This window comes from Armigeres subalbatus, chromosome 3 (assembly GCF_024139115.2).
Source record: "Armigeres subalbatus isolate Guangzhou_Male chromosome 3, GZ_Asu_2, whole genome shotgun sequence".
In the NCBI taxonomy this organism is placed as follows: Eukaryota; Metazoa; Arthropoda; class Insecta; order Diptera; family Culicidae; genus Armigeres; species Armigeres subalbatus.
In genome coordinates, this window is record NC_085141.1 from 148,860,198 (window position 1) to 148,875,936 (window position 15,739).

The 15,739-nt window shown below is 39.3% G+C and overlaps 1 protein-coding gene and 1 pseudogene across 1 annotated transcript in view; both read right to left on the reverse strand.

Annotated features, from left to right (window-relative positions):
• Positions 1-481: 481 nt before the first annotated feature.
• On the reverse strand, positions 482-1,160 carry LOC134227206 (large ribosomal subunit protein uL5-like; annotated as a pseudogene).
• Positions 1,161-4,241: 3,081 nt separating this feature from the next.
• LOC134226754 (dynein light chain Tctex-type) overlaps positions 4,242-15,739 on the reverse strand; it is a 44,814-nt gene continuing 33,316 nt past the window's right edge. Inside the window, exon 3 of the mRNA XM_062707725.1 lies at positions 4,242-5,098. Coding sequence (XP_062563709.1) covers positions 4,950-5,098 — 149 coding nt within the window. The 3' untranslated portion in view covers positions 4,242-4,949. The remainder of the gene's footprint in view (positions 5,099-15,739) is intronic.

Genomic DNA, 15,739 nt, shown 5'->3' on the forward strand with positions numbered 1-15,739 from the left:
GTGGAAGGGGACATTTTAGTTTTACCACCAAAACCAGTCATTTGACGGCTCTTTTTCATGGTTTTCGATCAGGAAGCGAAGTATGAATATAAAGTGGTCCATTGACGGCTCTGATTGCTTCCAGGACCTACGGATTGGCCCCGGGGAGCCTGTTGAAGGGGACATTTTAGTTTTAGTATCACACCCAGTCATTCGAAGGCTCTTTTTTCATGGATTTCGACCAGGAAGCGAAATATGAATTAAAAATGACCATTAACGGCTCTGACCGCTTCCAGGACCTACTGATTGCCTTCGAGGATTCTGTGAATGAGGACATTTAGCACTAAAACCAGTCATTCGATTTTTGATCAGGAAGCGAGGTTTGAATATAAAATGGTCCATTGACGGATCTGACCGCTTCCAAGACCCACGGATTGCTCCTGGAGAATCTGTGTAAGGGGACATCTTATTTTAAGCATCATAACCAGTCATTCGACGTCTCTTTTCATATTTTTATTTTTGTGTTACTTTTAGCTTATTACAAGGACAGTAAAAACTTGGTTTTGGAACGCATTTTACTTCGCCTTGCTGTTCAGGATGATACCGTCGTACTTCTGCTGGAACCACTTCATGGCATCCTCCTTAGTCAGGCGATGAATGAAACCGATCTTGCCGGTCTTACGCCGTCTCTGAGCAACGTTGTATCCTGGGCGTCCCAGCACAACATAGAAGTCCAGACCGTAAATACCGAATGAGGGATCGTACTTGATACCCAGATCGATGTGTTCCTGAATACCGAATCCGAAATTGCCGGTTTGGGAGAAGTTATCACGTCACAACTCGTATTCACGGACCTTCAAACCACGCTCCAAAATTTCCTCAGCCTTTGCACCGCGAACCGTGCAGTGAACGGCGATCTTTTCGTTACGGCGGATACCAAAGGACCGCACAGTATAACGAGCCTTCGAGTAGACTGGGGTCTGGCCAGTCAGCTGTTCCAACACCTTGGCAGCACGGGTCAGCCTGTCACCGGATTCACCGACGCAAATATTTAGGCAGAGTTTACGGATCCGCAGATCGCGCATAATATTCTTGGATTTATCCTTCGCAGCGGTTTTGGTGGCCATTTTGGAAATTGTCCGCAGAACGATGAAAATGTGTTCATCAAACAACACAAGTTACTTTTCTAGTGGTTTCGATTAGGAATCGAGTAATGAATATAAAAGGGACCATTGAGGGCTCTGACCGCTTTCTGGACCTACAGATTGGCCCAGGAAGCCAGTGGAAGGGGACATTTTAGTTTTAGCACCAAAACTAGTCATACAACGGCTCTGTTTTCATGGCTTTGGATCAGGAAGCGAAGTCCTGGATGCGGTCAGATCCATTAATGGTCCAATTTATACTCAATATTGGTTTTTGTGCTAAAAATTAAAATGTCCCCTTCCACAGGTTCCTCAGAGCCAATCCGTAGATCCTGGAAGCGGTCAGAGTCGTCAATGGACCATTTTATATTCATACTTCGCTTCCTGATCGAAAACCATGAAAAAAGAGCCGTCGAACGACCGGTTTTGGTTTTTGGTGGTAAAACTAAAATATCCCCTTCCACAGGTTCCCCGGGGGCAATCCTTGGGTCCTGGAAGCGGTCAGAGCCGTCTATGATCCATTTTATTTTCCTACTTCGCTTCCTGATCGATAACCATGAATGAAGAGCTGTCGAATGGCTGGTTTTGGTGCTAAAACTAAAATGTCCCCTTCCACAGGTTCCTCGGGGCCAATCCGTAGATCCTGGAATCGGTTAGAGCCGTCAATGGACTATTTCATATTCATACTTCGTTTCCTGATCGAAAACCATGAAAAAAGAGTCGTCGAACGACTGGTTTTGGTGATAAAACTAAAATGTCCCCTTCCACAGGTTCCCCAGGGCCAATCCGTAGCTCCTGAAAGCGGTCAGAGCCGCCAATGGACCATTTTATATTCATACTTCGCTTCCTGATCGAAAACCATGAAAAAAGAGCCGTCGAATGACTGATTTTGGTGCTAAAACTTTAATGTCCCCATTCACAGGTTCCCCGGGGACATCCCAGCGACTCCAGGATCCGTTTATTCAATTGGTTTTGCATTCTGGACACATGAGAGCCCTTCTAGAATAAAATCATAGTGGCCGATCTATCAAAAAGCGAGATTCAAATGAAGTTGTGGCCTGACCCCTTTGATAAGTATCGATCGGAACCGATTTTAAAGAAATGGCCATATCTCACTTGATTCTGGTCCGATTCCAAATCTCAATATATGGTTCCAATCAGCAAGAGCCCTACTTCATTTGTGATTACTAATATTATTCAATTTTTAACCACAACTTCTCCTAATATCCACCTCAAATTTACGGTTTTGAACCTACCTCCGAAAAACCCGGAATATTTCCGGAATCTGGTGGCCATAGTCGGTTCCATGGACATACCGTCAAACTGCATTAATTTTCTAGTTCAGGCATGCCTGAATTGTCAAAATCGGATGATAACTAAGATAGTTACAACACATCTAATTTTACCCAAAATTTGCCTATCCTAATTATTTTGTCCATCCCCTGTAAGTAAGTAAAAATGTAGTATAGCAAATAAGGATGACAGTTATAAGAAAACACGGAACACCTAGTCTAGAGATGAATGCATGCATTAGATAATAAGCTAAAAAAAAAAGAAAGACGAAGAAAGTGCACGCTTAGATGAACTTGATAGGATATTTAAAAAAGTGTTAAGTTTGATAGGGTTTTTCGGTGATTTTTTCCTAAAAGACGAAAGTGGCATGCCCCTTGGTATATCTAAATGTAACTTCCTATAACAGGATTTTCTCGGAATTTTCTTGTAATCTTGTAATCTTGTAATATTAACGCACCCTCTGACCATAGCCTATCTGCGTTGTATTTAAATACCGCTGAGCGATACGTCTACTGGGCAACACGGCCGGTGTGCACTGCACTAAGATCTCCTTAGATGCAACCGGACCGAGATCTTACTTAAGGCTCCGAAGGGTCCGTTTCGTTGTGATATGTTGCCATAAAATAGAAATATATGCACTTGCTTTTCTACTCTTCGGGAATATTTAAATTTACTAATGATATTGATTAGTGACAAGTAAATTCATTCATCGATCAGATTAGAACGAGCTCAGTGCAATTAAAATATAAACACAATACTTATCTGCAATTCACAGAAGATGTTGGGATTGTCCTTGAAGTAATCACGTTGTGAACACAGACTTCCTGTATTGACGGTGGTTGTTATGAATATGAATACCACTGCTGATACCGGAACTATGAGATTTTCTTCATCACTGGTCGTCTGGAAAGAGGTAGATAAAAGAATTGGGCCGCTTTCACTCGCCGGCCCGCAAAACATTAGTAAGTAATTAATCTTACTACAAAGACAAAAATATAGTTCTAATAATTCTGTCTTATTAATGGATATCACACATGCCCATCTGATACTCAACTTAACCAAAACATATCCTCAATACTTAATAAAACGATAACTGTATATAGTTTCTATTATTGTCCATATATACCTACTATTCAATCTAGGATTCCAAATCGGATAAATTAATTCAGTTCCTAACTAAAAGCTTATCCTCAACGCTTTGGCTGTCAATAGTCTCCACAATATGAACCTTGAAGGTTATAACTTTGTTCAATCCTACATCTGTTTATATTAAAACTCAATCCTAACTGCCCCGAAACCGCTTTCAACACATAACTGCCCCGAGCACAGCCACTACATGCGACCCACAGGATCCCAATCGAGGACGGCCTACACTATACCGTTGTGAGCTTACACCCTCTCCTGGGCTGTGCGACGCTGAAAACATGCTCCTAAAGTTTGATGCCTAAAAAATAAAAATAATTAAACTAATTACACTAAATCTTACACTTTTGATCGAACCCGGCTGACATTCGCGTTAAACAATGTGTTCCATGAGTGCTGATCACTCATGATAACGCCCCGAATCGGCGAATAAAATGCAGTTTAACGCAGAGTTTAAACCCTCTCTTGCGCTAAGTAATGCTGAAAACCTAACTTCTAGGAATTTGATTCGTAGAAACAAATTATACTGAAATTGGTGCGTGGCAAAATAAGTTATACTATTAGCTAATATTAAACCCTGACTACCCCACATTATACTGGCCCGTTTGGAGTCATCCAGTGGCACTTGGTCTTAGCATTCGTAACAGGATTTTCTCGGAATTTTCGGATCTATAATACTTGACATTTTGATTTATTTTGTTAAACCTATAATCTTACTTTATTTTAACATCAACACATGCATTCCTTCCAATAAGCACAGTTCTCATTTTTATTTTTTTTTTATTACAAAAAACTGAAGTGGAAACAGCTACTTTCCAATAAATTTCTAAATTCACACACATCTGTCCTGCATGCTCGTCATCATAACCTCTAATATTCACTCTTACCAGTTTTTATCAATTGAGTTGAATCGTTCGTTCGTTTCCAAGGCCCATTTTATCTTCATCCTACTTTACAAGTGTTTTTTCAATTTATCATATTTTTTTCATAGTAGATAAATACATTTTCTTGCTTTTAAAGAACTGTTAGCGGAATACGGTTATGAGAGAATACATATTCCAATAAGTATTTTGGTAATTTAGTGAATGGGAACGAACCCATTTCCTATACATATATTATCGTTTCAACGGACGACATTTTTTAAATTATTTACGACAACTAAATATGTATCTTCATAATCAATCGTCTTCTATTAATTGGCATATGAATAGTGATGATAGTTATTATGAATATTAATATGGAACATAAAAATCCAATAACACGATCTGCGAATATGCCAAAAGGAAGCGGAAGCTAATTTATCAGCTTATCAGCGTTTAGTCAATAAAGTCAATTAACATCCCTTCGGTAGAGGAATCATTCCGGAGCGACAATGAATAACGGCCACTAAGATTAAATGGACAGTCCAAACACCGACACGATGCAGTACATCGTCTTATTTTCCCAACGTACCGTGCAGGAGCCGTCCGTTTCGTTGTTCCAGAAGCAAGAGCTAGCCGTGTGCAGTCCAGCACCGTTTTTCTGCATGATCATACAGGTAACTACAGATGTTGCGAAACAGTATCAGCGAGATGGAAGAAAAAGAAAAGGTAGAATTGAAACAATTAGATCGATAATCGTATAGGCGTCCTTGGGGTTTTTGGACAGGGGAAGGCCACTTTACGTATATTTTTTAGTCTTACATTAGTGGGTTTGTGTTATTACGCGTGGGTTTCCGAAGACATTCAAATAAGAATATTATTAAGTAAATTATTTTGAGCTTTTTAATGGAATGTCTTCACTTGTCATAACACGAGTTTGTACCATCCCATTTAATTGCACTACTTAATTGTACCTTGACAGATACGTATTTCGACCTCAAGAGTAAGGTCGTCTTCAGTGTCTCGTACTTAACTCGACTTATCGAGTCAATACGAGACACCGAAGACAACCTTATTGTTGAGGTCGAAATACGTATCTGTCAAGGTACAATCAAGTGGTGGAATTAAATGGGATGGTACAAACTCGTCTTATGACAAGATGGACAGCTTTATCACTAAGTTAATTGCAATAACGATATGAATATTCATTAACCGTTGTCAGATTTCTGATAAAGTAGGATCACCGACAAACCGACGGACCTGTCTGATTCCAAAATTGACAAGAATTTTCAATGCCGTTTTACTTGCAGTGTAGCAACTCGTTCTGTCACTTCATGAACTTAACCACGAGCGTCTTCTTTTTTCACGATTCTTCTTCTTTTAGCTAAAAAAATACATCCGCTGCGGGCCGATGAACATTTGAGTGAATTCGGAGCTTTTACTTCACCGGATGTTCACGTTGATGTTCATTTTTTGTAGACTTTGCCCTCAGATGAGGTTTTCTTCTTACTGAAAATCGACGCGTGACGTCATCGTGGTTTAGTTCATACATAAGCGTTCATTTGACAAAAGAAGTCAAGAAAAAGGAAAGGAAAATGCGCGATAATCAACCAGCTGTTCGGTGTGAACATCATTTGCATGCTTTAAGTATTCTTCACAGCGATGTAAATGAAAATAAACCCTAAAAAATAGGGTAAAATGCCCAATAGTGGACCCCCTAGTGGCGAAATTTTGCTCTTTTTGTCATAAGGAGTAGAAATTTTCAACATATTAATTCTGCTTGACATCTAATACCAAGTTCTACATCTCCTCTTCACGATACATACATAAAACACCCAAATACACGTCGTTATTGTGGTTATTCGTTGAAATTAACATTTTAAAGTCTGACTGAATTCGCTCTATAGTAGACCCCCTGAGGGTCCATAATAGGAATTTGCTCCCCTATAGACCTGTGCAGGAGTTCATCAAATTCACTCACTCGATGGATTTTGACATTTGAGCGGGTCGTCTTCTCGAACAAAAGTTCATTTTGCGTTCATTATGCGACCCGCTCAAACGTCATAATTTCTTGGGGGAGTTCATTTTGCGTTAGTCTATAGTCGACACTTCATTTGATTTTTATGTTCCGTTTCGGGACGTTCTTCTTCCCTATTATGGACCCCCCAAAAGATTCCTATTATGGACACTCTCGTGTTTATTTTTTTTTATAAAATTGTTAAATAACATTTAATTTTACTTTCCATAGCATTTCCAATGCATGTAATCAAATCATAGGACTGTAAGGTAGGTTCTCCCGATGGAATTTTATAGCAAAATGTTTACATTGTGCAGTAATAATGCAAAAATGGCTGGAGGGTCCACTATTGGTTGGGGGTTCACTATAGGGCACTTTACCCTAGCTATAATAAAACTTATAGCTATAGCTTTACAAAACAATGAAAAACTCATTATCACTACATAAAGTGTTTTAACAAAAAATATAAATATAAATCAGATGAACAATAGCATAAAATTATTATTATTATTTTCGAGAGTTGACCAGTTGTAGTCTTAATAGTCTGTTATCAAGGCTGGGCTTTCCATGTGATACACAATACTAGCAGACGACTCAAGCTATGTGGCTCACTAGGTCATTGCGGCCGGGAGTTGTATTGTGATCATACCGATGTATTTCCCTTCCCACAGTCAGTCAGCTTTTACAGTCAGTCAGTTATAAACCGAACAAATAATGGAAGCTCAGCACGTACATAGATATTTTTAGGTAGTTAATTCATTGTTTCTTGTAGCCGACATTCAATACCTAATAGCAGTGGATGTTGACAACAGGTGGTACTGTACTGATGCCATGTCCAAGTAACACTTTTGAATGAAGATTTTTGTTTTACAATAAACTAATTCCAGTTACAGTACAATAAATCAACACATCAATCTAAGAGCTTTCCTTAATTTTTTGCAGTTGAGAACGGATGTCATCGAGTGAAAAGTATCCTATAGGTTTGATACGATCATGTCTAAACTTTCATTAGTTCAACAGTCCAGTTGTCTGCAATTTCGATTGTTATGGTCAAGTTCTTTTCAATTTTCATGGTATCCAATATTACTTGGATGATCAAGTTATTAGTCCTATAGAGAATAATGCGGCTGAGAGTCGTATTGTGATCATAATAGCCTATTCAGATTGGGCTATTTATGACTTTGTTAAGTGAGAGGGTATCCAATTATTACGAGGTGTTCTGACTGCAGCAAGATAAATAATATATCTTGACGTTTCCATGTTTCCTCATTTGCACGCTAATACAGGGTTGAATTCAAGGAGAGTTTTAAAATTTAATTTGCGAAATCAAGCATTTGTGTGGCGACAATCGAACATTTTTTTCTAAACAAAGTTTCTACGAAAAAAATATTTAAAAAAATATGAAAAGGGATTTTCGAAGAATATTTGAAGCTCTCATTAAGGATAATGAGCGAAGCTACATTCATTAGTTGGGTGCGCCGTTCTTCGGGGAATCAGACTATTCCTCAATTTATTTTTAAGTTTAAAAAGTATTTTTATTCTGTACTATGATCGAACGGAGATTTGATAGAAAAATTTAGATATTTTTGGGAATTCTCACAAATAAATAAAAAAGGACGATTGGACCAATTTTCAAGAAATATTATCGAACTAAAATGTATTTCCACCAGTATCTCCATGTATGAAGGGCAACTCAGCAATTTATTTTTTTTTCAAAAATGGAAACTGATCCATTGCGTTCTACTCGACAATCAATGATACAGCTTCTAACAAAATCGAATCGTGTGAATGTGATATAATTTAAACTGGATTTTGGATGATGCATTACCAATTCATGTTTTATTTAAGGTTATTCTACTTTATATATACATCCCATTCAAATCGTACAGTTGTCCCACGTGAAAAATGTTGAAATCCAAAGTATATTAAGCCATTCAAGGAGCAGAATTGAAACAATTTATGAAATCATGTTTATTCATCAAATATATTCGTTTTACAACCATTCCTACGTTTTAAATTATCTTCCGCATTGGCCCTTGAACTTTGAAAATTTATTCGATTTGTTCTATTAAATCTAGGTTTAAGTTAAATACTTCATGTTAATTCTAGAGAGCATCTGTTTTTTAAACAATTCATGTTGAATAAGTGGAGAATAAATAATTATCATCATTATTTTTCATCATATAAAATGCTTTCCACAAAACCATCACAATCCGAGTTATTCTTCAGCGCTCAGAAGATTTCCATCTAACATGCATTCGACCCTGCTGCGACAGAAAGAGCATGACTGTCAACTACGAAACGAAATGAAAACAGAGAGAATTTTCTCTCTGGCAAAGAGAGCGTGACGCTTGTCAGTTTTGTTTTGTTGAATTTCTCCCTGCATCCCAGTTAGAACAAAAGCTCTCTCGTAATAATTGTTCGTAATAAATTCTTTATGACTCTTTTTAGCGGATATCTTTTGACAGCGCAAAATGTATGGAATATTACGTAAGCTCTCTCGTAATAATTGTTCGTAATAAATTCTTAATGACTCTTTTTAGCGGGTATCTTTTGACAGCGCAAAATGTATGGAATATTACGTAAATAATGACATCATAAAGCGTATTTACCCTGAAACGCCAATTATTATGTCATTAATGGCGTAATCTGAATAGGCTATTAGTGTAGGTAAGGCGCCAGGACCGGATGGTATTCCGAACCTGGCCATCAAAGCGGCCATTGCTGAGGCTTCCGAGATGTTCAGATCTGTCACGCAGAGATGCCTGGACGAGGGAGTCTTCCCTGAAGCATGGAAAAGGCAGAGCTTGGTCCTATTGCTAAAGGCGGGAAAACCACCGGGGGATCCGTCGGCATATAGACCAATATGCCTGCTTGATACGGCGGGGAAGGTGCTCGAGAAGATCATCCTCAACAGGTTGTTGATACGCATGAAGGGTGCGGATGGTCTGCGAGTAACCAGTTTGGCTTCCGAAAGGGTAAGTCGACCGTAGACGCTATCTTGTCGGTTACCAAATCCGCGGAGATAGCTATCCAGCGTAAGAGGAGGGGAGTTCGCTATTGTGCAGTAGTGACTCTCGACGTGAGGAATGCTTTCAATAGTGCCCGTTGGGCAGCTATTGCAGATGCGCTCCTGCGTCTTGAATTCCAGTACCTGTACAAGATTCTCGGAAGCTACTTCCAAAATCGAGTACTGGTATACGACACGGAGGCGGGTCGGAAGTGCGTTGACATAACCTCAGGGGTTCCGCAAGGTTCCATATTGGGTCCGGTGTTATGGAACGTCATGTACGACGGTGTCTTGAGGTTGAAGTTCCCGGTGGGCGTGGTAATCGTCGGCTTCGCTAACGATATTACGCTGGAGGTCTACGGCGAATCGATCGAAGAGGTGGAGTTGACTGCAGCCCACTCGATCGCAATTGTGGAGGAGTGGATGGGTTCCAGGAAGTTAGAACTGGCTCACCACAAGACTGAGGTGGTTGTTGTTAACAACCGAAAGTCGGAGCAACAAGCGATGATAAGGGCAGGCAACTCCACAGGCCTCGGTGTGCGTATTATCGAACAAGTGGCCGCGTGAAGAACAGCATGGTATCGTCGCTTTCGCTTTCGCGGCGTCGGTCAATCGGGCGGGTTCCGAGCCCGAGGACGGAAAGGGGTCCTCGTCAAGGCTGGGGCAGGCGTAGGCACCGCGTCGGCAAGTCCCTCTGTGTGCTGGCGAATAGGCCCTATCGCAGAGAGGTCAACTTGGGATGCACGCGGCATCATCATTCTTGATACCAGTCGTGCAGAGGGAAGCAGGCGCGAAGTCGACCCTTCCCACCTTCCGAGGACATAGGGCGTGGTAAGGCAATGCGCTGGCACGATACCATGGTGTTCTTCTAAAAAAGCGAGTCACGATGTTCGATGCTGCAAGGACACGCAGCTAACCTCGAGGGTGCGTTATGCTCTGGCCCCCCTTTGAAGCATTACTTTCTGGTTGTACCGAAGGGACGATGGGCTTGGCGGCAATGGAAACGGTTTAGCGGGTCGGGGATGCAATCCTGCCTCCCTCGTTGGAGGTGGCCCCTAACCCCGCACTTCCTGGACAACCCAGGATGTCTGTTAAGCAGATTCCCCCTCCATTGCTTAGGAAGAAAAAGAAAACACACACACACAGACATCACCTCAATTCGTCGAGCTGAGTCGATCGGTATATAACACTATGGGTCTCCGGGCCTTCTATAAAAAGTTTGTTTTTGGAGCGATCATATAGCCTTTACGTATACATAGGGTCTGTCTTATTTGGAGAATTAAACTGAAATGAAACTCAAAAGTGACATTTCAATAATTATCGAATAACCCTGCTGACAGAGCAAGATTACTTTTGACAGATATCGAATCATTTTGCATCGATGTCTTATTGGAATTGCTGGGTAGCACCAGCCATTCTTATGAACGGGTTATTTGCTAATTTTCGAAACTGTCACTTTTAAGTTTGATTCTCCAAATGAGACAGACCCATAGTATACGAGAAAGGCAAAACACCTAAATAAAGAATAAAAAAAATACATGAACAAAATTTTTTTTACGTATTTTTTGCCAGGATACGTATTTTTGGACGAGGTTTCAGAATATATAAAAATCTCATTTTGGCCACAAATGTTACATAAGCAGTTTCTCAAACAATCGGTTCAATTACTCAAGTCGCTTTTACAGGGAAGGAACTTACAGGAAAAATCGACTGTTCTACTCTGCTAACTTAGCTAAAACCACACTAAAACTGTACGATTTAACTACGCACAGATTATGTTCTGCACGAGCTTATTCGTTCAATTAGCCATCAGCTAACCAAGTTTTCAACGGATTCCCTGTTTTTTACTTCCGCTGATCGTTCCTGTTAGGTTAAGTTTTATTCATACAGACATCAATTAAATATCACTTGGATTATAAGTGCTCTACCGCAGATTTTCTTTTTCTTTTGATTATTCGGATATGTTACAGATTTTCTAGACATCCCATTTTCTACAGATTCCATAGATTCTCCACAGATTCATCATGGAATGCGAGACGGATAATATTATTATCTCCTACAAAAACAAAGCTTTGTCGTTGGTTCTCTTTTGTCGCTTGTTTCGCATGCGCATTCCAGAAAAATTGATTCCCTGAAAATCAGTAAAATCGATGCGTATTATATAAAGTCGCGTGTGATTGTCATGTTGTATTAAAAAACTCTTTTTGTTTACTTTTGTTACATACGTCCTTATGAAAAATTATGCTTGATATAACTTCATCCACGCTTCAATGAATAATTATTTGTAAATGTTAACAAACTCTCGATGAGTTTTGAATAATTTGCGTGCAGATTGTTAATTGGAATAAACGTTGAAACATAAACAAATAAAAGTCCGTTTTCGTACTTCTACACGATTTCTAAGGGATGTTTCACCCAATACCCTGCGATGAAATGTGCCTTATCTCGAAATGGAACCATTTTTGAACCAGTTGCTGATAGGCTGATTTTGACTTTTGCGTACGTGCCCGTTTGTTTACTGAAGCTCGGAAGGGAAGCTTTTTCTAATATCGGCAGTGTTGTCAAGAATGATTATTGCGAGAAAAGAGAAAAATTCTATTTTTGCGGAGCAAAGAAGAAGAAGCAGACTGAGTGTCGGAAACTTCAAAATGGCATGCACTGTACGAAAAGTGTTGATATTTCTTGATATCAAGAATATTCGAGAAATCTAAAATGTTTCTAAATCACATAAATATATGACAAAACGCCTTCAAAGTATCATAAAACTTGTTTAAAAAATATAGCGGCATGTAACACTCGTTTAAAGTTGCATATTCCCGTTAATTTTAATAATCAACATTTACACCAAAAAATAAACCAAACATTTTTACCGTGCAACAAGTGATTTGACGTTTGCGGAACAGCTTTCCGACAGTCGACCGTCGGACCCCGGTTCGAATTTTTCAATCTTCTCGCAATATAGTTTCTGCACGATGAAAACATGGGGAAAACTAGGGACCCTACATTCAGAGATATGCGAAAGCGGCAATCTTGAGCCATTCGTGCATTGAAAGCTGTCAGAATCTGAGTCAAATAAACATTGTCATTATTGCGGATTGAGGGTTTGTCTCATTTGGAGAATTAAATTTAAAAGTGACAGTTCGAAAATTTAAAAATCGCCCCGTTATAATAATGGCTGGTGCTACCCAGCAATTCTAATAGAACATCGATGAAAAATGATTCGATATCTGTCAAAAGTAATCTTGATCTGCGAGCAGGGTTATTCGATAATTATAGAAATGTCACTTCTAAGTTTAATTTCAGTTTAATTATTCAATTGGGTCCTAAATCCCTACCTTGTTTATGGTTGCAAACGGTAGCGCATCGGTCAAGAATACTTGAACCGTTGTTATAAAAATTCTGGTAAAATTCTAAATCAGTAAAAATAATATTTTTGTGTTTAAGACATTTTAAGGCAAATTTTTGGCTGTGCAACATTTCAGAACGAATGAACCATCAGCCCAAAACGTCAGCCCCATATATTAACTGTCAAAGGTTGAGTCAAGTGCCCTGCGGTGTTTTGCTAGTGCGTTTGAATCCGTACGTCAAACAAGACCGAAAATGTCGAGGAAGCATTTTTCATCTAATTTTCAATTTCAAATTAAACAATGTTCTTTTCGATTTTTGAGTCGAAAGAAAAACTGACACGTTTAGGATGATTACAGTGAACGTTCGCTAATTGGGGTTTTTCTAGTTGGGGCGCTTTTTAGTTGGGGGTTCGCTAATTGGGGCGAAACCCAATTAAAAAGCAGCTAAACGTCAGAATGTGATGTCAAAAACGCGTTGACGTTTTGTTTCCGTGTTTGGCGGGATCGATATTTTCTGGCGCGTAAAATTTTCCTTTGTTCAATGCAAAAAGTAAACAACATTGACGCTTGTCAAAGCGCCCCAATTAGCGAACGGCATTCGCTAGTTGGGGTGAGGTCGTGCCCCAATTAGCGAACGATCACTGTACCTTCATCGTTCCCTGAAAGAAAATCGAATATCGATTCTTCATTTTAGGACCCAATTGGGACAGACCCTAATGCTACGTTTAGATAAGGCAAGTGAATTAATTCAATTCACTTGAACGAAAAGAAAGTTGAACATGTTGAACTTTTGGCAAGTCAATTTAATTCAACTGAGATGTTCAATTCACTTGCCCTGTCAAAACGTAGCATAAGAACGTCTTCAAAGTGTCAGTTCTTTAAGCTGACTAATTGAAATCTGATAGCTTGTTGTAGAGAACCCGAAAAACTGCTAAGCTGTTTTGTAACTTTAAGTGAAGTGACCGCATAACAGTAGGTAAATCATAAACTCGATTGTTATTGCTTTTTGCATTGAAACTTTTCGTTTCGTCACTGAAACCATTGACACTTGTCTTCAGCGACTGCTTCCGCGATAGAGCATTTGCACATTTGATACACTCATACATCTATATTGCTGTCAAAATGTGCATTTGACAATTAAATTTCCAGCTAAAAGCTCTATTTTTTGACACCGATGCATTCACACAACCAATCGACATCAGTTGTCAAAAAATCAGGAGTACCAACTTGACCACTATCTCCTTGTCGCCGAGTCTGGCGCTGAGTGCTCGGCGCGGAAACCCAAAGGTGGGAATACAATTTTGGGGCTTATGCGCAATACAAATAGATTCATTCAAGTTCAGATACAAAAGCTCAAAACTGTTATACACCTTTGTTCTTTTTCCTGCAGATTGAATCACGAGTCTTCAGACATCTGTCAAACTGTATAACTAATATCGATAAGGGTATCAGGTGGACTTGTGGACTTGCTATTGTGACAAAGACTGCGTGCTGATAGCTTTTATACAAAAGATATTTTAGTTACCAGATAAAGATTGTCGCTGTCGTCGCTTTCCGGAACATGTTTTGCTGGCGAGGATAGTGGAGCTTAATTGTCAAAGAAGGAAAATCCATACGATTTGATAGCTTGGTACCAAACATGTTCCGGACAGCAGAACAAAGGGAACCGAAGTGACCATCTTTATCCACGCGTACGAAACATGTGTATCTGAAATAAACGAATCAGTTATAGAGATAATTGCAAGGGTAATTGCAATAAAGTTTTAAAACATATTTTAAATGTTTTTTTGTTAAATATCTTGGCTGTGCATATGCACAGCACATGCTTCGAAATGGACTAATTGATATGGACAAATTGATATGAAATTTGCAAAAAAGAATCCACGTGTGTGTCTTGGAGGGACTCGAACCCTCAACCTCCTACTCTCTAGATAGGCGTGATAACCCCTACACAACAAGACCAGGTCGAAACATGTGCTGTACATATGCACAGCCAACATTTTTAACAAAAAAATGGTTTTCGTACGGCCGAGTTGCCGAATAATATGCAATTAATTGTAATCAAGTGTCGGTCTTCCACCGTCGTCTGAGTACACGCGACCGCATGCGTAAGGCAACCAAATTCATCAAATGCTTTAGCCAAGCAAGCCTTTGGCACAGCAGAGTGTGATTGATTCGCACTCTATACAAATCCGCCCAGCCCGTTGTTGGGGGCATGGAGTGCGATCCTCTCGTTTAATAAACAATGTGTACTCGCTCGACTGTGGATATAAGGGCCGTACACATATTACGTAAGCAATCTTTCTGGGTTTTTCGACCCCCCTCCCCCCATGTAAGATTTTTTCCATACAAAAGATTTTTTATTTATATGGCGCGTAAGATATTGACAGACCCCCCCTCCCCTCACAACTGCTTACGTAATATGTGTACGGCCCCATACAACAGTAAAGAGGCATTCCACGGGGGCATGTCAGTCGATCCTGAGCGACCATTTCGAAAATATTTGAAACTCTGCACAGTTTTTCAATTTAATCTAAATCGTCATTTTTCGATATCAAATCTTCATATTGAGTCACGACTAACTTTTCAAAAGGGTGTATGTGAAAATGGTTCAAAAATATTTAAAAAGCTGCACAGCAAAACGGAATGTTCGATTGTTATGATTTTTTCAGCAAAGTTAGACAACTAAATGGTGATTCTTAAGAAAATGTGCACAGTAAAAAAATTTGTTTTGCCTTTAAAAATATCATTTTTGTCACAAAAACTCAAATATCTCAAAACCCTATCTTTTTCGAACGTAATTTTTTTAGGGAAAACGGTCCATTATATTAGCTATCTACCATAAAAATTTGGTGATGGTAAACTAATAAACAAAAAAGTTATGACATTTCAAACATTTCACAATTTTCACATTCAGTAAAAAAATTTTTTTTTCTGTGTAAGTTATT